The 24,630-nt window shown below is 34.9% G+C and overlaps 1 protein-coding gene across 1 annotated transcript in view; it reads left to right on the top strand.

Annotated features, from left to right (window-relative positions):
• Positions 1-11,697: 11,697 nt before the first annotated feature.
• The window catches only part of GRIFIN (galectin-related inter-fiber protein), a 164,751-nt gene continuing 151,818 nt past the window's right edge, over positions 11,698-24,630 (top strand). The window contains exon 1 of the mRNA XM_044089133.1: positions 11,698-11,773. Within this exon, the coding sequence (XP_043945068.1) occupies positions 11,762-11,773 (12 nt within the window). The 5' untranslated portion in view covers positions 11,698-11,761. The remainder of the gene's footprint in view (positions 11,774-24,630) is intronic.

Raw genomic sequence — 24,630 nt, 5'->3', positions numbered from 1 at the left:
TTTCCTTTTACTCTATGAATGCCTGTAGTATTCTAAACAAAGTTAGTGAAATCCATGCCTGGATAGCCTTCTACACCCCTGATGTCATCACCCTAACAGAGACTTGGCTAAAACCCCAAACCTCTGATAAAGACATTCTCCCCCCTGGTTATAATTTACTCTGCATAGATCGCCAAAACAAAAAAAGGGGGTGGCGTTGCCATCCTCTACTCCAACACCTCACCATTACAAGTATTATGAAACCTATCCCATCCTTTTCTCCTGCTGAACTACTTACAGCTAACCTTAAAAACAATGACCACACCACTATCACAGTAGCAGCTATCTATATTCCTCCAGGAGACAACATTTCTCTGCTCGAAAATATTCTTTCATACTTTTCTCAACACATCCCCAATGAAACTATCCTCCTTGGGGATGTCAACATTAACTGGTTAACTCTCAGTAATCCAAACTCTAATACTCATATTAATTTATATGGCTTTACACAGCTAATCTCCCAACCTACCCATACAAACAACTGTCACACATCTAGCACTCTTATTGACTGGATACTTGTATCATATCCTTCCAAATATCATAACCCTGAAACCCTACCAAACACCCTGAGTGATCACTGCCCTATAAAAGTGCTTAGGTTCACTCCCCACTTCTCAAAACCTCCTAAATTTATCACTTGTTGTAAACTCTCTAACTTCCATCCAGAAACCTTTAATGCCCTCCTCTCTAAAGTAAACTGGAAATTCCTTACCCAACTCCCACTAGAAGAAGCAGTCCTAGCTTTTGACTCCACCTTCCTTAGCATCTTAGACTCACTTGCTCCCCCTCGCAAAGTCCGAATTAAGTCCACCATATCTCCGTGGCTTTCAAAAGCCACTCATACCCTTATGATAACTAGAGACCAACTATGGAAAAAATGGTCACAAACTAAGTTCTCTGCAGACTTACAAAAATATAAAGAACTCAGAAATCTGACAAAAAAAAAAACACAAACAAAGATAAAAAGAACTTCTATAACAAACCTCCCACAGCACTGAAATCTAATCCTAAAATAATTCTGAAACTCTATTAACCAAAGATTACATCCCGGTAGTCTTAGCTCCCCCAATCCATGCCCAGACAAGACATCTGAAGAAATGGCCACTATCTTCAATGCCTATTTTATCGATTCAGTATCTAAGCAACTGAACCTAATCCAAACTCCTCTACTACTAACATCTCCAACTTTTCTGAACCTACTCCTAAAACTATCTCCTCAAATACATTCTCCCTCAAACTTGTACCTACTAGCTACATCAAAACTCTACTCTCTAAATTAAAACCATGCTCAGCATCAGCTGACAATATTCCTTCCACTTTTCTTTTACTAGCAGCTGACTCTTTTGCTCTCTCTGTATCTATCCTAATTAATCACTCTATCTCTGAATCTAAAGTCCCTTCCATCTGGAAACAATGCTGCACTCTACCTATACACAAAGGAGGTAACTCCTCTGATATCTCCAACTTTAGACCTAGTGCTATCCTCTCCCCTCTCTCTAAAGTACTAGAAAAATGTATTCATAAACAAGTTATGCAGTATCTAATACAGGAAAATCTGCCTACACCCACTCAACATGGCTTCAGACCTAAACATAGCACCACTACAGCTCTATTATCCTTCCTCAACACAGTCCCTATAGCCATGGATGACCATAAACTTATTTCTTGCCTATTCTTGGACCTCTCAAAAGCTTTTGACACTGTCTCACACTCTCTTCTGCTGCACAAACTGCATAACCTCAACTTCTCCTCTGATACTGTTGCATGGTTCTCCAGCTACCTCACTGATAGATCTCAATCAGTGAGATGGCACTCTGCACTCTCCTCTCCTCTCCCTGTCAAAATGGGTGTACCTCAAGGGTCTATCCTAGGGCCTTTACTTTTTAATATCTTTACTAATCAGCTCTGTGCCTCCTGTCCTCAGTCATCTTTAGTGCAATACACAGATTACTCTACAGTCATCACCGCAACCAACTCTCCCTCTAAGCTCTTCTCAGCTACTCAGGCATCTTTTAACTTAGTTGAAACATGGCTCTCCAACAACCAGCTCATCCTTAACCCTAAAAAAACAAAGCTGTTACTCTTCCTACCTAAAAAGTTCAACAATATTAAACCCTCGTTCTCCAAACAGTCCCTTAATAACACTCCCATTCAGGTAGAATCCAGTACTAAGCTCTTAGGCGTAACCATCGGCGATCAGCTTAAATTTGACTTGCATGTTAATAACTGTATCAAAAAGACACATTCAAAACTACAGCTCCTTTACTGTAACAAGAAATTCCTTACCTCTGAAGCCAAGATTACACTCTTGCTTACCTACCTTCTACCCAGTCTAATGTACAATTCTCAAATTCTCACAAATCTTAACTCAGCACTCCTGACCAAACTCGAATCTACCTACAACAAGGTAGCTAGACTTGCTGCCCAACAAACCTACAAATCCCATCGCTGTATCTCTCTAAAACATCTAAACTGGCCTGAATTACCCCACCAGCTTCTTCTCTCTCAGCTCCAGATCATCCATTCTATCCTATACCAGCCTTCCTACTGCCCAGCACTATCCCTTCTCATCTCCCATTTTTCTCCCTCCAGACCTCTCTGAAGCTCTAACCAAGACCTACTACAAATCTACAAACTCAAGTCTAAATTTGGAAGCAACATGTACAGCTATCACCCCACTATTGCCTGGAATAGGCTCCCAATAGAAATCAGGATCCTTACACATCCTAAACAATTTAAGACAGCCACCAAAGAGCACTTTAAAAGTCACTGGTCCTGCCACTGCACTCTCCCTCCTTAACACCCCCTCCTTCTCATACCTTAATCTACTTTCTGCCCTTAACTCGCTCTTCTCACTAGCTTTCTCCAATCTTCCTTGACTGCTCTTTCTACAGTCTTCTAAAATCTATTAAGCAAATCACCTCAGAGAAACATTCTATTGTAATTGTCTTGCCTTCATGCAACTACATAATGATAAAACTGGGTTTTTGTAACCACTTACCCCAAAAACTATACTCATCTTAATGACATATTTCTTTTTATACATCTTGAAATAGTTTTGCTATACTCCTGATTATTGACACTGTATAACATTGTATTGCTACTTAATGCCTTGTAATAATCCTGTAGTATTGCTGTTTAATGATAATGTATAATGAAAATTGTATAATATGTTGGAACTTTTATCCCCGGACCTCCATTGAAAAAGGGCTCTTCAGCTCAGTCGGACAATCCTGGTCAACAAATGTAAAATAAATAAATAAATAAATACATTTAATAGAGATGGATAGACATATTAAGATGAATAACCCAGAAACAGGTGTGCCCAATGTAGGATCCAAACATCGACCAGTAAAAAACGACAAAAATCCATGTTGACCCATAACTAAGCAGTCAGTGGTAAGATGATAACAATCCAAATTTATTGCAGCACAAAATAAGAGTTAAGTGCTTTCATCCTTCAGTAGGACCTCATCAGAACTACAGTTCTAGAGTGCCATTCCAACTTACATAACACAATCAATAATAAACTAATTAAACAGTTAATTCAATTAAAGTAAGTTAACCAATCAGCAACCTATTACAAGAAATAGTAACAGCATGTAATGAAAACCCTGAAGTAAGTTACACACTAACATTTTCAAAGTTTAAGTCAGTAATAAAACCAAAAAAATACTAAAAAGTAAAGTGAAAATATAATCATAGTTTTGCGGTCCTCAACTTAAGCACAGAATTAATAGAAACCAGGTCATTTAAACCTGGTTTCGTAGTAGCGTCTAGTTCAAGTTGCCAGAGGAGTTCCTTATACTCAAGTCTACTTTCCCAGGTGCCCCCTCTGGTATCATGAGGCACTACTTCCAGTATGCCAAAAACAATTTTTTTAAAACCAGTGCATGTTAAAGAATGCCTAAATAAAGCATTGTTGTAATTACTTTTTTCACAGCGTACAAATGTTCATAAATTCTTTTAGAGAGCTTCCTCTCAGTCTTTCCTATATAAAAGGAAAAACAGTAGTTACACAAAGCCAGCCGAGTTACAGTCCCCTTTTCTAAATGTATCAGTTGTTCAGCTGGCATTGTTTAACTGCACTTCTGTCTTGTCAAAAATATATTGACAGTAGTTAAGTCATAATGGAGGACTGTAAAAAGCGTAAGAATCTATGTATGGAATAGATGGACTACAAAAAAAGCATTTGACGGCATCCCACATTCACGGATAAAACAGTGCTTAAAAATGTGTAAGATACACCCTACACTGATGTATTATATTAGAGTGACCATGAAACAGTGGCAAAGCACTTTGCAGTTAAGCCATGATAAAGGACAAATTATTATTCCAGGGATGAAAATTCAAAGGGGGATAGTCCATGGTGACTCTGTCACTGCTGCTCTTTTGTCTTGCCCTTAACCCATTAAGCTCTCTACGTAACAGATTAGGTCATGGCTACAATTTGGCTTCCAGGAAATAATGAAGTATAAAGATTTATCATCCTCTTTTTGTGGATGATTTAAAACTGTATAGCTCATCAGATGAGGAGCTGAAAACAATTGTATGTGGTTAAAATTTTCTCAGATGATATAAGAATGTAATTTGGTCTTGATGAATGTGCAAAAGCAATGTTTAAAATCAGGAAAGCTGCAGCACTAAGAAAATATCAGTCTGGGACAGGAATGTGATATAAATGAACTTGAGCAAGAGAGTGTTTATAATACTTGGGAACTGATGAAGAATCAACAATAAAACATGAACAAATGCAAATAAAACTTAGTAAGGAACATTTTAGAAGATTAAAATTTATGCTAAAAACTGCTCTGATATCTAGGAACAAAGTCCAAGCTATAAATCAATTTGTGCTTCCTGTTCTAACTTATAGTTTTGGGGTGATTGACTGACCCCAAAATGTACTGAATCAGTTGGACAAGAAAACAAGAAAAATGCTTCTTCTTATCAAATAATTTATAAAAATCAGTGCATACCAAGATTATATATTCCTCATTCTGAAGGAGGTGTGGGCCTCCTTGAAATTGATTACATGTACAGATCTGCAATTGTAGGACTGCATACATACCTGCTGACCTCACAAGCTTCAAATACAGTGAAAGTTTTAAAACACAAGGAGAAGTTGTTTAACAGGACTTCCCTGTTCAGTTTGGCACAAGCAGGTATCGAGTGGGAATGGAGATCAAACCAGAAGTCGATAAAATCAGGCAGCAACTTGATGTGCCAAAAAAAACAAAAGAAAGAATATAAGGTTTAGGATTAGATGAGAAGGCAAGAAATGTGGAAAATGCATAAATATAGTAGCAAGTACAGAAAACTCTTGGAACAACCTCATATCGATCAAGATCAAATGCAGGAATGGTTAAGGAGAGGTGAATTTAAAGGATAGTGGACTATGTACATGGTTTACAAAGTCCATTGAACATTTGGGAGAAACAGAAATACAAGTTTTGTAAAACAGAATTGGAAATAATCACACATCTTGTTGCTGGGTGTGATACACTAATGGTAGAAGGACTGTATACTGAAAGGCATAATAATGTGGCAAGACTGTTGCATTAGGGATTGTGCAAACATTTTAATAGTGAAGTAGCTGAGAAGCATTGGAAACATCAGCCATAAGGCATTACAGAAAATGATGAAATTTATATCACATGGGATCACCCATTACCAACAGTTCCAAAATAAATGCAAGAAAACCAGATGTAGTGGTCCATGAAAATAAGACAAAAGTAGCACCGATCATTGAAATCACCACACCCAGTGACTACAGTGTCTTGTGTACGAGAGACACAAAGTCACGAAACACCAGGAGTTACAGGCAGAAACAAGGGCAATGTGGAAGAAGGATACCCAGACAATTCCAATACTAGTAGGAGCAACGGGTCTTATAAGAAAGAATTTACAATCGTACTTGTGCCCTGCTGAAAGCTAATTATTGGGAGGGTGGCCTAATGATGTAGGTGTCAAGACCAACAGCAAAGGCAATAATCCACCAGCGAAGATAAAACACTTTATTCACACAATTTCCAAAGAGTATAGGACTGGAACAAACAATGAGACAAGCGCTTTCGCCTGGTAAATTCCAGGCTTTATCAAGTCAAACAACCGGCATAGTTGCACCAGGTTGTTTAAATAGTGTGATTGCTTGATCACAAGCTACAATTAGCATCGTTCATCCTCTTTTGTATTTAACCCCTAGTGAGCTAAAAGTTTAAAAACATAAACATGATCAAATAACAATGACAAACAAAAATGAACAAACACAAATATATAACTGAGTCTAATTCAATTAGATAATTTACAGTTAATATGTTATAAAATACAGAAATAACTGTAAAACTTACACTAAAATAATTATAAAATGTTTAAACATCATTTCAAATGAGCCTTGGCAACAACTAAATCCATTTTGGTAAATGCCATACACCAAAGTCACGAAACACCAGGAGTTACAGGCAGAAACAAGGGCAATGTGGAAGAAGGATACCCAGACAATTCCAATACTAGTAGGAGCAACGGGTCTGATAAGAAAGAATTTACAATCGTACTTGTGCCCTGCTGAAAGCTAATTATTGGGAGGGTGGCCTAATGGTTAAAGTGCTTGCCTTATAAACACAAGGTGCAGGGTTTGAGTCTCACAAGGGATAATTGGCTAAGCTTAAAATGGCTCACAAGGGCAGCTAGCTTAGTACTAACCTATGAACTTAGATATGTTACCAATACATGTAACTCCATAAGAATTGCAGAAGGAGTCATTACTGGGCACATTAAAGGTGCTGCAAACAGCACTTCTGGCTAACATCAAAGATTGAAACAATACTAAGTTCATGAACTTTACACATAATTTGACTTAGGAAGGGGTCCATTCAAGTCATGGCATTAGAAACCCAAAAGACTTGGAGAAATTAAACCAGGAGGAAAATTATGCTGCCTTGTATTTATATGTCATCAAAATCTGATATTATGGAATTTAAGAAAATTTGGGGAGAAATAATTTGCTTTCAGCAGGGCATACAACTCATAGGTGGGGAATAAAACTTGACTGGCAATAATCAGGATGCATCAGGGAGACCTAGAAAGGACAATATAAGTAAATAGAGTGCATTTCTGAAGACATTTATGAAACTATTTGGTATGGAAGACGTGAATTCAGTAGGAGGACTTGGATATAATTTACATATTATTCCCTATAGCACAATAACTGGGCTAGACTTGATAAAAATTATATTTCAGAAGAACATGTGCATTTATTTGGAAGCCTCAACACACATCTAGTAACTATTTATATATCTGCAGGTCAAGCACCAATAAAAGCTTAGATAAAAATGCAGGGTAATGAAGTTAAAATGAGAACCTAGCACTTTCCCACCTACCTGTTAAAAAGAGAGGAATTCAAGAAATGAGTAGTGGAAATTATTCATAAGTTAACAGGAAGGATATAATTTTTTTCCAGAAGGATTACCTTGAGTATGATAAAATGAAAATGTTGTTTAAAATAGGGTAGAAATAAAAGAGAAAGGGATGTAGTTAAGGAGTAATAAGAGTGATTTAGATGGTCTGACATAGATTAAAGTATTATAGAATAAGCTGAATCTCAGAGAAGAACAGGAGCTACTGCTAAAGAGAAAATAAGGGAGTATTTTTATAGTATGTATGTGGTTAGAAAGATTACTGGTAAGCAACTATTTCTGATAATTCCAGAGCACAAAAACTTTTAGCACAACTTAGGCAACAGAAAGTAGAAAGGATTGCTTCCAAACTTTGGGAGCCTATGACAATAAATATATAAATAAATAAATAAATAACCAGAGATCCTATAGAGGTATTAGAGATATTTCAGAAATTTTATGAAAATTTGTATAAAGCAGAGGAATGTGGAAACCAAGAAAGAGCACAAATGGAAATATTTATGGAAGAACTAATTTTGCCAAGGTTAGAGGAAGATGAGGCTCAACAACTAATAGTTAAGATAGAAGGAGATGATATAAAAACGGTGATGCATAATCAATCTGCAGAGAATTCTCCAAGAACAGCTGATATTCCTATGGAAGTTTGGCAGTTAGGATGAGAAAGTGATAAAGATCTGGAAGATTTTGTTTAATAGTATTTTAAAAGGAGAAGAAATATCAGCATCGTGAAGAAAGCTGAGATGTCTGTACTACTCAAAGAGGTTAACGACCCATCAGACCCAGCTTCATATGAACTCATTTCAATTTTAAACCATAAGTGTTTATATCCACACTAACTAAAAGAATGGAAAAGGTGTTGCCAAACTGATAGGTATGGATCAGTGCGGTTTTTCTGGATGGCAGGCAAATATTTGATAACATTAATATAACAATGATGATCCAGAGAGAAGGAGAATACAAGAATATTGGTTGGTCTTGATGCGTTTGTCAAAGTAAGATGGGATTTTATGAGCAGGACAATGAAAGCATTTGCATTTCCTAATAGAATAATAAGGTTAATTAGGAGGATGTATGAGGGACTGGAGCCAAGAATTAAAGCTAGAGGGTTTCTCTCTGATAACTTTTAAGTGAAGAGAGTAATCAGGCAGGGGTGTCTTTTTCCCCTTTGTTATTTGCTATATATTTAGAGCCATTGGCAAAGAAAACAAGGACTGAGAAATTTAAGGATATGTAATTGATATGGTAATCAAGAAAATTTGGCTTTATTTGCATATGATACTATTTTGTACTTGATAAATCCAGAAAAATGACATTTTGGTGTTGTGGAACATTTTGAGAGTTTCAAGTTTTTTCAAGATATAAAATTAATGAAGATAAAACAACAGTTATAACTGTAAACTATGTACCCACACATGAATTAGGTGAATTTGTTTCAGCCAGGCTTATATTTATGAGGAAATAATAAAATAAAGTTTTTAGGTGTAAAAAGAAGTTTGTTATGGCAGGTAAGGATATATAGACAGAAACTAAAAAGATAATACTACAACTGAGAAGCTGGGAGCTCTTGATTAAGGATATGGATAGTAAGATACAAACAGGGAATATGTATTTAGTTTTTTATAGGAGTCAGGCATATTTTTTTGAAACAGAAGAGAGGCTGTGGATGATAATAAATAATTGAAGGAATTTATTTGTGAAGGGACAAGTTCAAGAGTTATGTGGGATCAGTTAATGCTCCTCATAGAACAAGGTAGCTTAGGATTACCTGATTTGAAGGGGTACCTTAGAGCTATGCAGTTATAGCTCATATGTGTAATTCAAACAGAAGGTTATAAATCAAAGTAGAAAGGGGTGAGGATGAAACGGTGACTGGGAAGTTCAAGATGTAACGAGAGAATACGTTTTTACATGCTGGTCCTTAAGGAGAATATCCACAGAAATCGCAGAAAATATTCTGATAATTAAGCCAACACAAGAATGGAGAAGGAACATTTTACCAATTACGTGATTGTAAGTAAGGAGATAGAAAATAGGCAAGAAGGGGGTGGTAGTTTAAAGAGGAAATTAACCAAAGAACCAAGACATTGGGAGCAAATAACTAGGGAGGGAATGTAACAGAGTGAAATGAGGATAAGCAGAAGTTTGGACTGCAGGTGGGCAGCTGCCCCCAGGAACTGACAAAAGCATACAGGGAAAGCGGAAAGACGAGGGAAGTGCAAAGCGAAAGACTAGTGCTGCTAGAGTTTTTACTTGAGTGTAGAACAGAAGCTGCAGTTAAAAGAGTTTAGTATGGCATATAAACTGTAAGACTCAATCAGAGAAAGTTAAAAAAAACAGTTGGGAAAAGAGAAGGCAAGTTTTTTTAAGTTCCCTACAGCTTACATTGCCAGAAATGTTGGGGAAGCAAAAAGTTGTCACTAAAGAAATTATTCTTTTGAGCTTGATCCAAATTGTCCATACATAGTAAGGCCTTACTAAAGTTAAATCATATTTTTTGCCAGAAATGGAAACCAAAATAAAAAGCAGTTGTATATCAGGTATTGACTGTTGTAAAGGATCTAAAAAAACTCGAGATGAATATGTAAAAGTGAAATGGAATTCATGATAGAATTCATACAGAAAAATGTTCAGGAGAAGTGAGGTTTAAGGGAAGGCAGGAATTGAGCAATTTATGTAATGTTGGAATGAATGAAAATTGTTAAACAGAAAACATTTGTGGATACAGCATGATAATAATGGAAAATACTACAATGGTTTCTATTTTTACAATTGTTTGTGTATCCATTTCATGTGATAATTTTATAAAGATGTTTACAAAACATGGATTCATGCCAGGAATCAGGTGCTTTTCTGTGTCAACGGAGAATTACTTACTATTCTGCATAATGACAGATTCAGGATCCCGACACATAGCCACAGATGGAGGGATGACCTAATTAACCATTAGCCAGTAAACCTGACCTTGAGAATATGGAGAATGTTAAAGTATGCGTTAAACAAAGGGCTCATTTAATAAATAGTTTAGACGGAATTACAGAGAAGACAACACAAGAGCACAGTGAATGAATGATGCACCCTGTTTAGATGGGTCACAAAGGCCAGGTATTGGGTAATCTGAATTGTATTTTATTCTGTCACACAAAATATGAACGCTGAAACTGAAGGGCCCATTTTAGGTCAGGAGTGTAAGTGGGTTGAACGTCTTATTTTTTGAAGTGAACTTCTGCATTTCCAAAGATGTTAATTGGTAGAGTTCTGAAGGGATTAACTCTGCAGGCCGCATTGTTTATTGCTTTCATGAATAAAATAAAGGGAGAAGTTAAAAGCACAATGTGCTTAACTACAGAAAGTATCAAAGTCTTGGAGGTAGGAAGATTAAATGAGCACCACACTACATAGAGTAGATTAATCACTAAAATTGTTAGGTCGTACACTAGCAGGCCAAAAACTCGGATAGTGTACATCAGGCAAAAAAAATGAATGTTCAAGTAACAACTCTGAAGGAAGATAGGACTCTACCAGTCGTAGTTGCCAAGAGCTTCAACTTGACCTCCCATTTAAGCAAGTCCTAACAAATGTCAACATGGTGTTTGACGTGATGTCAGAATACATCATGACAGGTAAGAAAATGTCATTGTACAAGTCTTTTGGTAGGATAATATCATAATACGTGATGAAATTCCACCATTAAAGTACTTAAACATGTTATGGGCAGGACAGAAGAATTTTGTTTTGTTTCTAAAGACAAAGACAGGTTAACAAAATAATGATATTCTGTGTGTTCTGTGTACATGGTACAAGCAGTAGCCCACAAGTACATTTATAGTAAATGTGATATGTAGGAAATGAACTGGAGTGAAAAGTTAATGCATTTCTGAAGTGAATTACATTAGAACCAGCGTTACATAATGCTGCAACTATATTTGAAATGCCTAGCTTTAATTGTTGCTGGGCTTCCAGATAAACAGTCCTTTATTAAGTAATTCAGCAAATCTAATTGTTTTCACAGCTATAATCTTCCTGACAGAAAGCTGATTTTGCAATTCTGTCAGCAGCTTTACAAAGCTGCCAGTTAGGACACTGACAACATGGGTTCTTGAATGATATCAGGTCACTGAAGGCCAGATGAAAGTAATGACTCATTGCTGAAGTATGTATGGTCCACCTATTCTTTGTTTAATTTGCCTAATCCTACCTTTATTTATAATAATCTCCCTGCATGTGTTTTTTTTTATCCTTTATATGAAGCCATCCAGCTTTTGATAGCACATTATCCATAAGAGCTGACTGGGGAAAGTAACAAAAGCAGAATGGCATTACGGGTAAGAACCAAAAACATTCACTTATAATAAGTGAAGGTTTCCAGAGCTTCTATTATATTCTTTTTGTATGTCTAAATTGTTATTAATTTAGCTATTTCCATCTACATTCTACTAAACTTAAACTGTCTGGAAGATCATATCCGATTTAAAAAAAAACATCAGCCCTGAGACGTTACTTCTAAAATTACTTTTCATTCATTTTTGGCTTGCTATATTCAGAAAGAAAGCAGTTTGCAACCGTAATATTTTTATAGCCTTATATACTGCTCAATTTTCTTATCATATACGTTTTCAATTCCTTATTTTGATTTCATAGTACCTGTTATTTGCAGATTTGACAATGAAAAAAAATTGTCTTATAAACACAGATATCCCTCCAGTTTCATCAGCATTTCAACTAATTTGGAATCCAACAGTATCAGAAGCTATAACACGCCAGCATACTATTGTGACAGACGTTAATAATGCACAGTGAGTGTTGAATATAATGCTCACTGCAGAAAATTAAAGTTGGGTATCAATTACAGAAGAAACAATACTTTAAATGAAAAAAGAAACTCAGTGTCCAATGTGTGATTTATCTGAAATCAAACAAAACAGTAGCAACAACTTAAACTAAATGAATTGTCTAAAAATGGCAGTCATGTTATTATTAGTAAGAACTTCAAGGCTGAGCTATTTTTTTTGCTTTTTTTTCAAACTACGAATAAGTACACTTTGAAACAAACTATAATGTATGCTTAACTTACCTGTCATCATAACATCTGTTATTGTTTCACACTTGCTTAGCTGTGCTGAACTGTAGTTAACTATGGGGTGGTTAACACTGTACTAATGGTAAGGAATTTTAACTCTTTCCCTCGCTAATTAAAAATGCATTACAACCATTATGGCAAACCAGATTCCAGAAACTGTGCAACACTTAGATTCAGAGTGAAATGCACAGCAAATGTATGGAATTAATAATTTCATTATTTTAAAATTCTATTATTATAGCTTATTATGTAGAGGTGTTTGTTTTGTGCACCTGTTAAAAGCATCATTCTGAGATTGAATGCATTTTTTTAAATGAAACCGAAGTAAAAATGCCAGGCTTCAGTAGTCATGTGACTTTGGTGCTTCTTATGACAATAACGTATAACTTCTCTGCCGCACATTCATGCTGTAAGAATCTGCCATGGAAGGTAGAGTCCTCTACATGAGTGTACTAGAACAAGTAACTCTGCTGCTAAGCTCCAGAGGAGGGAGAGGAATGGCAGTCTAAACATGACAAATATAAAGTGATGTGGAATACTGTCATCACAGGTATCACTCACAAGTATTTTTTTTCACCATGATTATAAAAAGAAGTGGAAGCAGAAAGCAATCACCCTCTTAGCAGTGTTATGTTTGGACTTCTGGAATGTTCTACCATAATGACATCACATAGTGTTAATCATGTCCTCTTAAAATAAGGAGTTCTCCACTGCACTGCTACAAGGTGACTATATGGGTGTGAAGCTTGTAAGAACAAAAGATACTGAAATGTTTAAATGATTATCTGTTCATTTTCTGAGTAGATGTTGGGCATTTTCAATGTTGGATGGAGTGACCTGTTCTTCTGAATCTGGAATATCTATGAACAGTCTATATTTAACTAAATACTTGCTTTTATTTGATCATACACTTCCTCTTTCTCTGTTGATTTTATTTCTATTTCTCTTAATTTTCAGTTATTTTCCATTGCTTTCACATTGTTTTCAGATAAATATGAAATTTGTTTCATATTTGTACTCAGTATAATGTGTATATATTTCATATATGGGTCTACTTCTAAATTTTAAAGTTTCAAAACTTTGAATTTCTTATGGCCGAGACCATAAGACTGAGGTTTTGAAACTTTGAACTGTTAAAATGGAGATGGGCATCCAGAGGGGGGCGGTATATTTACCATTTTCCTCGCTGTAATCTGATCTCGAAGTTGGTATATTTAATTAGCAGAGTCTGTGGGGGTGCAGGGGGGGTTGCCCCCCTGCAAAAATGTACAAAAAAAAAAAGATTTTATTGTTTTTATTTTTTTTATTTAAATTTTGAAGTTTCAGAACTTTAATCTTGTGGTCTTGACCATAAGAAAGTCGAGGTTTTGAAACTTCAAAGTTTAGAAGCAGAGCTATATATATATATATATATATATATATATATATATATATATATATACATACATACAGACACACAGACGCACGTGTGTGTGTCTTTGTGCAAGTAACTTAAAGGTTAATTTGATTTTGTTTTGAAACTCTACAGTCTTGGATTTAGTATTCACATTGTTTACTTTTTTGCTTTATGTGTGGGTTGTGACCCAAAAGAGACTAAAGCCCAGTCTACATACCCACTTATCAAACGGATAAATATGTAAGTGAATAAATAAATAATGTATAGAACAGGAATCAGATGCAAGAAAAGCAAGCCAGTCCGAGCCAGAAGTGGTACCCATGAGCTCTGGTGAGTTTAGTACGCTCCTCAGTAACACGTTTAGTACGCTCCTCAGTAACACGTTTAGTACGCTCCTCAGTAACACGTTTAGTACGCTCCTCAGTAACACGTTTAGTACGCTCCTCAGTAACACGTTTAGTACGCTCCTCAGTAACACGCATGCATTGTTTTTCCAGGGGAAAAACCTCATTATCATTGCTAAGACATAACGATAATTATAAACCACACCGCGTTAAGCAGCAGGCGCAACCACATACAAACATATACACCAGTACTCACTCTGAAAAAATTAAAAGTCTTATTTATTGTGTACACTCGGTAAGTGCTTTCACTGTTCGCTTCATCAGACCATTATCCTGTGGAGTGCTGCTTATCTTGTTTTATAACAATAATTATAATTTCATGAACTACTTTTTTAACTGTAGGCTTTCCTTGTCTTTTCTTGGGTTCAAACAGAATTGTACCATCAGAAGTTTTCCCTGCTACTCTTTTCACTGGAGCAACTGCCTCTGTCTTGCTTTGGACCAACTTTCATGATATCGCTGTTGGCCTTTGCATGTAGGTCATTCTGTAGAAAAACATAATTTGCCTTCATGCTCATCACTTTTCTTTAACCTACAGAGCATACTGCTAGAATAATGTTTTCATCTGGCTAAATAATGACAACATTGTCCATTAATTGCAAATGGGATGCATAGTAATGCTGGGTTACTTCTTCAGGGCTACTGCTACCATCGCCATTGTTAGCCCCATAACAATTGCTCAAAACCTTTTTAAATAAAGCTAGCCCCAGCTCATGTGTTGTCCTTAACTCCAACCCTATACATAAGGTTAGTAAACATCTTTTGCTTAATAGTACCACTATGCATACAGATTATATCTGCAAGTTGCTGGTTTGTGAGTTTCTTGTGAGGAGGGGCTCACTGATTTTAAAAGGAAATGCTTTACTGATTTAAAGATGTAATGTTTTGAGAAAAGTTAAACTCAACTCTGTTTTCAGACCAAATGTGTTGAGGTGATTTGTGTATGCGATTAATTCTATTATACTTCTATATCTGTATCTTTATCTGTATCCTATTCCTTGATCTTACACACATACACACACACACACACACACACACACACACACTAGCTGTCTTTAAGAAAATTATTTCTCTTAAGCTGTAAAAGCAACCAAAAAGGAAGGTTTGAAGTCTCAAGAAATCTTGAACTTAAGATTTAATCATAATAAAACAAGTGCATTATTAATTAATAAAAGATTAAAAAAAATCACACAAAAATATTCTACATTCAATTGGAATAGCACTCAAATGAAATAACTTGGTATAACCATTATGTGTAGTAAAGAAATAATACAAACAAACTTTCAACAGGTTACTGAAAAAATGTTAAGTTTAGTCACAAATTGGAACAAATTCTTCTTTACCATGGAAGAATGATTAATGCTTGTAAATATGGTAATTTCCCTAAAATATTGTTTGTCTTACAATCTTTAGTACTATCTCCACCCCCCCCCCAAAAAAAATTGAAGAAGATAAATAATATTCTACTTAATTTTTTTGGCATCCTAATAAACCAAAGATTTCCTTTGATTAGCACAGAAAAGCTTGGGATAATGATGGAATATGATTTCCTGATATTCACTTGTATGCTGCTTCAACAACTGTACAAGTTATACCATTGTGGATGAATTTGTCTTATGATTCAAAATGGAAACAAATACATAAGCAATTATTATTGCAAGTAATAAGTATATCACAAACAGTCTTAAACAAATAGTCTTTAATAGTTTTATCTGGTTGGTAAAAGATTTTTGCATAAATATAATTACACACACTTCCTGAAATTCCTTATTTAAATAACATCATTTCCTCTTTCCAAAAGTTCACATATTCTAACCATCATATTAAAGATATATGTATTATATATTGTATGTTTCCAAGTGCATATACAAATGACTACTTAGAAACGCCTAACTTCAACAAAATGCTAGTATTGAAACAACAAAGTACTTTAATTTATTGTCATCAATTCTTAAATGGTACTGATATATATATATATATATATATATATATATATATATATATATATATATATATGTATACTGTTGAAAAGTTAAGGTCCAAATTCAATCAAGATTCTGAGAATTGGCTAGTTTTACAAATATTACAGACACTGTGAATACAGAGGTTAATAAGATATTTAACCTGGATAAGAAATTGTTCCCCATATTATTGGAATTCTTAATAAATATCAATAATAATGCAATAAAAATAAATCATATTATTAAAGTCAAGTTAGATTTCACATACTTAGAAAATTCTTACTGGAATTACTCTTCAGAAATTAATAATGAAGAGTTCTCTGAGGAATAAAAAAAAATATTAAAATCTACAGATAAAACTATATCTTCATTATATTGGAATATGTTCACTTAGAAGTTTTTACACAGAACTTTTGTCACTACTAACAAAATTACAGTTATGTATAAATCAAATAGAATTAAATGCTGGATGTAGGATTCTGAAATAATAGCTGATTAGGCACATATGATAAATGAATATGAAGTCATCTCCCCTTTTTGAAAAGAAATTAATAACTTGATTCACGCTCTATGGTGAGATAGATGTAATATTAATATTTATAAATCTTTAGTTTTATTTAATGTTCTGATTCCTAAGATAATTCTAAAAACGCATATGCCACTTCTTTGGTCTATTCTTGCTATATAGCCAGAAAAGTAATTACTAAAAATTGGAAAGTAAAGTTACAGCATCAAGTGCTGAATTTATTAGTATGGCAAAATTGTTTATAGTAGTAAATTCCATATTGTAAAGATGAGAACTTCTAATATTACACAGTCATATAAATCTTGGCTTAAACTTAAAGACTTGCTTGAAAAATAATTGCTGATATGTATTACTTTGAAGTATTGATCATCTGTGGACCTACGTAAATAGTTATTTCTTTGTTTCATAATTGATTTGTTTATTTATTGTTTTAAAACCAAATTAAAAAAAAAAGAAAGTTTGCTATTTTGAATATTTGCTAATATGAATTGCATGCATATATCTGTACTGGAATCTATAATGAAGTCAGGGAAAGCAGCAGGCACAGATGAGGTCACGGCATATATGATGGGTGAGTTAGGGGAAAATGGCTCCTGAGGGTAATCAAAAGCAGAAAAAGCATTGTAATGCCAGTGTAGAAAAGTAAAGGAGCCATTCATAACTGGGGCTAGTATAGCGGTATCAGACTCCTGTTACACTGCATGAAAGTGGTGGAAAGGGTGAGTAATAAATAAATATGCAGAGTAGTAGAAAGTAAGGTGAGAGATGAGCAGTTTGGATTCAGTCAGGGTGCAGCACAACCAACCAACTGTTTGCAGTGAGATGAATAATGGAGCCACTGTTTGCAGTGAGATGAATAATGGAGAAGAAACTAGAGATGAAGAAAGAGTCCACATGGGCACTTCTAGACTTTAACAAAACATAAAACAAGGTCCTAAGAAAGCTGATTTGGACAGTCCTACAGTGGTTCAAAGTCATGGAAATACTGGTAGAATTAGTACAGACCACGTGCAAGGTGGGTGAGTAGGTGTATATCAGGGTTTAGCTCTGGGTCCACTTCTATTCATATTGGTGATGGACCACATTAGCAAAACAAGTTGGTGGGGGAAGGTGACATATCAACAAAACTGGTGTATGCAGATGATGTGGCATTATAAACAGACACTCATAGGAACTTCAACAAATGATAGAAGAATGGAGTACAAAACTGAAGACACATGGGATGAAACTGCGTACAGGCAAAATGGTTGCTATGGCAGAGAATGGGAGAATTTTAAAGAAGCTGAAAACTGTAATAGAAGGGAAAATAGTGGAAAAAGTTAACAGTTCAGGGGTGGTTGAGGACAAGGAAAGCTGAATGAGGAGGCCAAAGTTAGAATCAGAGGTACTGCAGCCAATTTGCACAGAGTGTCAGGGGTAGTGTGTGACAGAAAAAGGGCAAAGAAGCTGAAAAGTAAGATGTGCAAAACAGTGGTGTGACCAGTACCACTGTATGATACAGAAACATGGGCAGTGAATTCAGACCAGTTGAGAAAGCTAGAGGTGATGGAGATGAAGTGCCTGAGATGGGTGGTAGGATGCACACTGATAATAGGATAGATCAAGAAATGAGGACATCAGAGCAAAAAACAAAGCAGTTGCAATTGCAGAGGAGGTCAAACAGTACAGATTACAGTGGTTTAGGGGCATGTGCCGGAAAGCAGACTTCAATTTAATGAAGAAGATTTGGGAGAGACAAGAGAGAAGGCAAGAGGAAACAAAGGCATCCATCAAAGAGATGAATGGATTGTGCGTGAAGAGACCTGCAGCAGCATCTATGATTATCTATATTTACACGTACGTCTATATCTATGTCTGCATCTATGATTATCTATATTTACACGTACGTCTATATCTATGTCTGCATCTATGATTATCTATATTTACACGTACGTCTGTATCTATGTCTGCATCTATGATTATCTATATTTACACGTACGTCTATATCTATGTCTGCATCTATGATTATCTATATTTACACGTACGTCTATATCTATGTCTGCATCTATGATTATCTATATTTACACGTACGTCTATATCTATGTCTGCATCTATGATTATCTATATTTACACGTACGTCTATATCTATGTCTGCATCTATGATTATCTATATTTACACGTACGTCTGTATCTATGTCTGCATCTATGATTATCTATATTTACACGCACGTCTATATCTATGTCTGCATCTATGATTATCTATATTTACACGCACGTCTATATCTATGTCTGCATCTATGATTATCTATATTTACACGTATGTCTGTATCTATGTCTGCATCTATGATTATCTATATTTACACGTACGTCTATATCTATGTCTGCATCTATGATTATCTATATTTACACGTACGTCTATATCTATGTCTGCATCTATGATTATCTATATTTACACGTACGTCTGTATCTATGTCTGCATCTATGATTATCTATATTTACACGTACGTCTGTATCTATGTCTGCATCTATGATTATCTATATTTACACGTACGTCTATATCTATGTCTGCATCTATGATTATCTATATTTACACGTACGTCTGTATCTATGTCTGCATCTATGATTATCTATATTTACACGTACGTCTATATCTATGTCTGCATCTATGATTATCTATATTTACACGTACGTCTGTATCTATGTCTGCATCTATGATTATCTATATTTACACGTACGTCTGTATCTATGTCTGCATCTATGATTATCTATATTTACACGTACGTCTATATCTATGTCTGCATCTATGATTATCTATATTTACACGTACGTCTATATCTATGTCTGCATCTATGATTATCTATATTTACACGTACGTCTGTATCTATGTCTGCATCTATGATTATCTATATTTACACGTACGTCTATATCTATGTCTGCATCTATGATTATCTATATTTACACGTACGTCTGTATCTATGTCTGCATCTATGATTATCTATATTTACACGTACGTCTATATCTATGTCTGCATCTATGATTATCTATATTTACACGTACGTCTGTATCTATGTCTGCATCTATGATTATCTATATTTACACGCACGTCTATATCTATGTCTGCATCTATGATTATCTATATTTACACGCACGTCTATATCTATGTCTGCATCTATGATTATCTATATTTACACGCACGTCTATATCTATGTCTGCATCTATGATTATCTATATTTACACGCACGTCTATATCTATGTCTGCATCTATGATTATCTATATTTACACGTACGTCTATATCTATGTCTGCATCTATGATTATCTATATTTACACGTACGTCTATATCTATGTCTGCATCTATGATTATCTATATTTACACGTACGTCTGTATCTATGTCTGCATCTATGATTATCTATATTTACACGTACGTCTGTATCTATGTCTGCATCTATGATTATCTATATTTACACGTACGTCTGTATCTATGTCTGCATCTATGATTATCTATATTTACACGTACGTCTGTATCTATGTCTGCATCTATGATTATCTATATTTACACGTACGTCTGTATCTATGTCTGCATCTATGATTATCTATATTTACACGTACGTCTATATCTATGTCTGCATCTATGATTATCTATATTTACACGTACGTCTATATCTATGTCTGCATCTATGATTATCTATATTTACACGTACGTCTGTATCTATGTCTGCATCTATGATTATCTATATTTACACGTACGTCTATATCTATGTCTGCATCTATGATTATCTATATTTACACGTACGTCTGTATATCTATGTCTGCATCTATGATTATCTATATTTACACGTACGTCTGTATCTATGTCTGCATCTATGATTATCTATATTTACACGTACGTCTATATCTATGTCTGCATCTATGATTATCTATATTTACACGTACGTCTATATCTATGTCTGCATCTATGATTATCTATATTTACACGCACGTCTATATCTATGTCTGCATCTATGATTATCTATATTTACACGCACGTCTATATCTATGTCTGCATCTATGATTATCTATATTTACACGTACGTCTATATCTATGTCTGCATCTATGATTATCTATATTTACACGTACGTCTGTATCTATGTCTGCATCTATGATTATCTATATTTACACGTACGTCTGTATCTATGTCTGCATCTATGATTATCTATATTTACACGTACGCCTGTATCTATGTCTGCATCTATGATTATCTATATTTACACGCACGCCTGTATATCTATGTCTGCATCTATGATTATCTATATTTACACGCACGTCTATATCTATGTCTGCATCTATGATTATCTATATTTACACGTACGTCTGTATCTATGTCTGCATCTATGATTATCTATATTTACACGTACGTCTGTATCTATGTCTGCATCTATGATTATCTATATTTACACGCACGTCTATATCTATGTCTGCATCTATGATTATCTATATTTACACGTACGTCTATATCTATGTCTGCATCTATGATTATCTATATTTACACGCATCGCCTGTATCTATGTCTGCATCTATGATTATCTATATTTACACGCACGCCTGTATCTATGTCTGCATCTATGATTATCTATATTTACACGCACGCCTGTATCTATGTCTGCATCTATGATTATCTATATTTACACGCACGGCTATATCTATGTCTGCATCTATGATTATCTATATTTACACGCACGTCTATATCTATGTCTGCATCTATGATTATCTATATTTACACGCACGCCTATATCTATGTCTGCATCTATGATTATCTATATTTACACGCATCGCCTATATCTATGTCTGCATCTATGATTATCTATATTTACACGCACGCCTGTATCTATGTCTGCATCTATGATTATCTATATTTACACGCACGCCTATATCTATGTCTGCATCTATGATTATCTATATTTACACGCACGCCTATATCTATGTCTGCATCTATGATTATCTATATTTACACGCACGCCTATATCTATGTCTGCATCTATGATTATCTATATTTACACGCACGCCTATATCTATGTCTGCATCTATGATTATCTATATTTACACGCACGCCTATATCTATGTCTGCATCTATGATTATCTATATTTACACGCACGCCTATATCTATGTCTGCATCTATGATTATCTATATTTACACGCACGTCTATATCTATGTCTGCATCTATGATTATCTATATTTACACGCACGCCTATATCTATGTCTGCATCTATGATTATCTATATTTACACGCACGTCTATATCTATGTCTGCATCTATGATTATCTATATTTACACGCACGCCTGTATCTATGTCTGCATCTATGATTATCTATATTTACACGCACGCCTATATCTATGTCTGCATCTATGATTATCTATATTTACACGCACGCCTATATCTATGTCTGCATCTATGATTATCTATATTTACACGCACATCTATATCTATGTCTGCATCTATGATTATCTATATTTACACGTACGTCTGTATCTATGTCTGCATCTATGATTATCTATATTTACACGCACGCCTGTATCTATGTCTGCATCTATGATTATCTATATTTACACGCACGCCTATATCTATGTCTGCAGCTATGATTATCTATATTTACACGCACGCCTATATCTATGGCTGCATCCATGATTATCTGTATTTCCACGCACGCTTATATCTATGTCTGCATCTATGATTATCTATATTTACACGCACGCCTATATCTATGTCTGCATCTATGATTATCTATATTTACACGCACGCCTATATCTATGTCTGCATCTATGATTATCTATATTTACACGCACGCCTATATCTATGTCTGCATCTATGATTATCTATATTTACACGCACGCCTATATCTATGTCTGCATCTATGATTATCTATATTTACACGCACGCCTATATCTATGTCTGCATCTATGATTATCTATATTTACACGCACGCCTGTATCTATGTCTGCATCTATGATTATCTATATTTACACGCACGCCTGTATCTATGTCTGCATCTATGATTATCTATATTTACACGCACGCCTGTATCTATGTCTGCATCTATGATTATCTATATTTACACGCACGTCTATATCTATGTCTGCATCTATGATTATCTATATTTACACGCACGCCTATATCTATGTCTGCATCTATGATTATCTATATTTACACGCACGCCTATATCTATGTCTGCATCTATGATTATCTATATTTACACGCACGCCTATATCTATGTCTGCATCTATGATTATCTATATTTACACGCATCGCCTATATCTATGTCTGCATCTATGATTATCTATATTTACACGCACGCCTATATCTATGTCTGCATCTATGATTATCTATATTTACACGCACGCCTGTATCTATGTCTGCATCTATGATTATCTATATTTACACGCACGCCTGTATCTATGTCTGCATCTATGATTATCTATATTTACACGCACGCCTGTATCTATGTCTGCATCTATGATTATCTATATTTACACGCACGCCTGTATCTATGTCTGCATCTATGATTATCTATATTTACACGCACGCCTATATCTATGTCTGCATCTATGATTATCTATATTTACACGCACGCCTGTATCTATGTCTGCATCTATGATTATCTATATTTACACGCACGCCTATATCTATGTCTGCATCTATGATTATCTATATTTACACGCACGTATATATCTATGTCTGCATGTATGATTATCTATATTTACACGCACGCCTGTATCTATGTCTGCATCTATGATTATCTATATTTACACGCACGTCTATATCTATGTCTGTATCTATGATTATCTATATTTACACGTACGTCTATATCTATGTCTGCATCTATGATTATCTATATTTACACGCACGCCTATATCTATGTCTGCATCTATGATTATCTATATTTACACGCACGCCTATATCTATGTCTGCATCTATGATTATCTATATTTACACGCACGCCTATATCTATGTCTGCATCTATGATTATCTATATTTACACGCACGTCTATATCTATGTCTGCATCTATGATTATCTATATTTACACGCACGCCTGTATCTATGTCTGCATCTATGATTATCTATATTTACACGCACGCCTATATCTATGTCTGCATCTATGATTATCTATATTTACACGCACGCCTATATCTATGTCTGCATCTATGATTATCTATATTTACACGCACGTCTATATCTATGTCTGCATCTATGATTATCTATATTTACACGTACGTCTATATCTATGTCTGCATCCATGATTATCTATATTTACACGTACGTCTGTATCTATGTCTGCATCTATGATTATCTGTATTTACACGTACGTCTATATCTATGTCTGCATCTATGATTATCTATATTTACACGTACGTCTATATCTATGTCTGCATCTATGATTATCTATATTTACACGTACGTCTGTATCTATGTCTGCATCTATGATTATCTATATTTACACGTACGTCTATATCTATGTCTGCATCTATGATTATCTATATTTACACGTACGTCTATATCTATGTCTGCATCTATGATTATCTATATTTACACGCACGTCTATATCTATGTCTGCATCTATGATTATCTATATTTACACGTACGTCTATATCTATGTCTGCATCTATGATTATCTATATTTACACGTACGTCTATATCTATGTCTGCATCTATGATTATCTATATTTACACGTACGTCTGTATCTATGTCTGCATCTATGATTATCTATATTTACACGTACGCCTGTATCTATGTCTGCATCTATGCTTATCTATATTTACCTGTACGCCTGTATCTATGTCTGCACCTATGATTATCTAT

Source organism: Protopterus annectens, chromosome 12.part0 (genome assembly GCF_019279795.1).
Source record: "Protopterus annectens isolate FY-2018-M chromosome 12.part0, PAN1.0, whole genome shotgun sequence".
Taxonomy (NCBI): domain Eukaryota; kingdom Metazoa; phylum Chordata; order Ceratodontiformes; family Protopteridae; genus Protopterus; species Protopterus annectens.
Note: the sequence above shows the minus strand (reverse complement) of the source record. Positions and strands in the feature narration are given on the sequence as shown.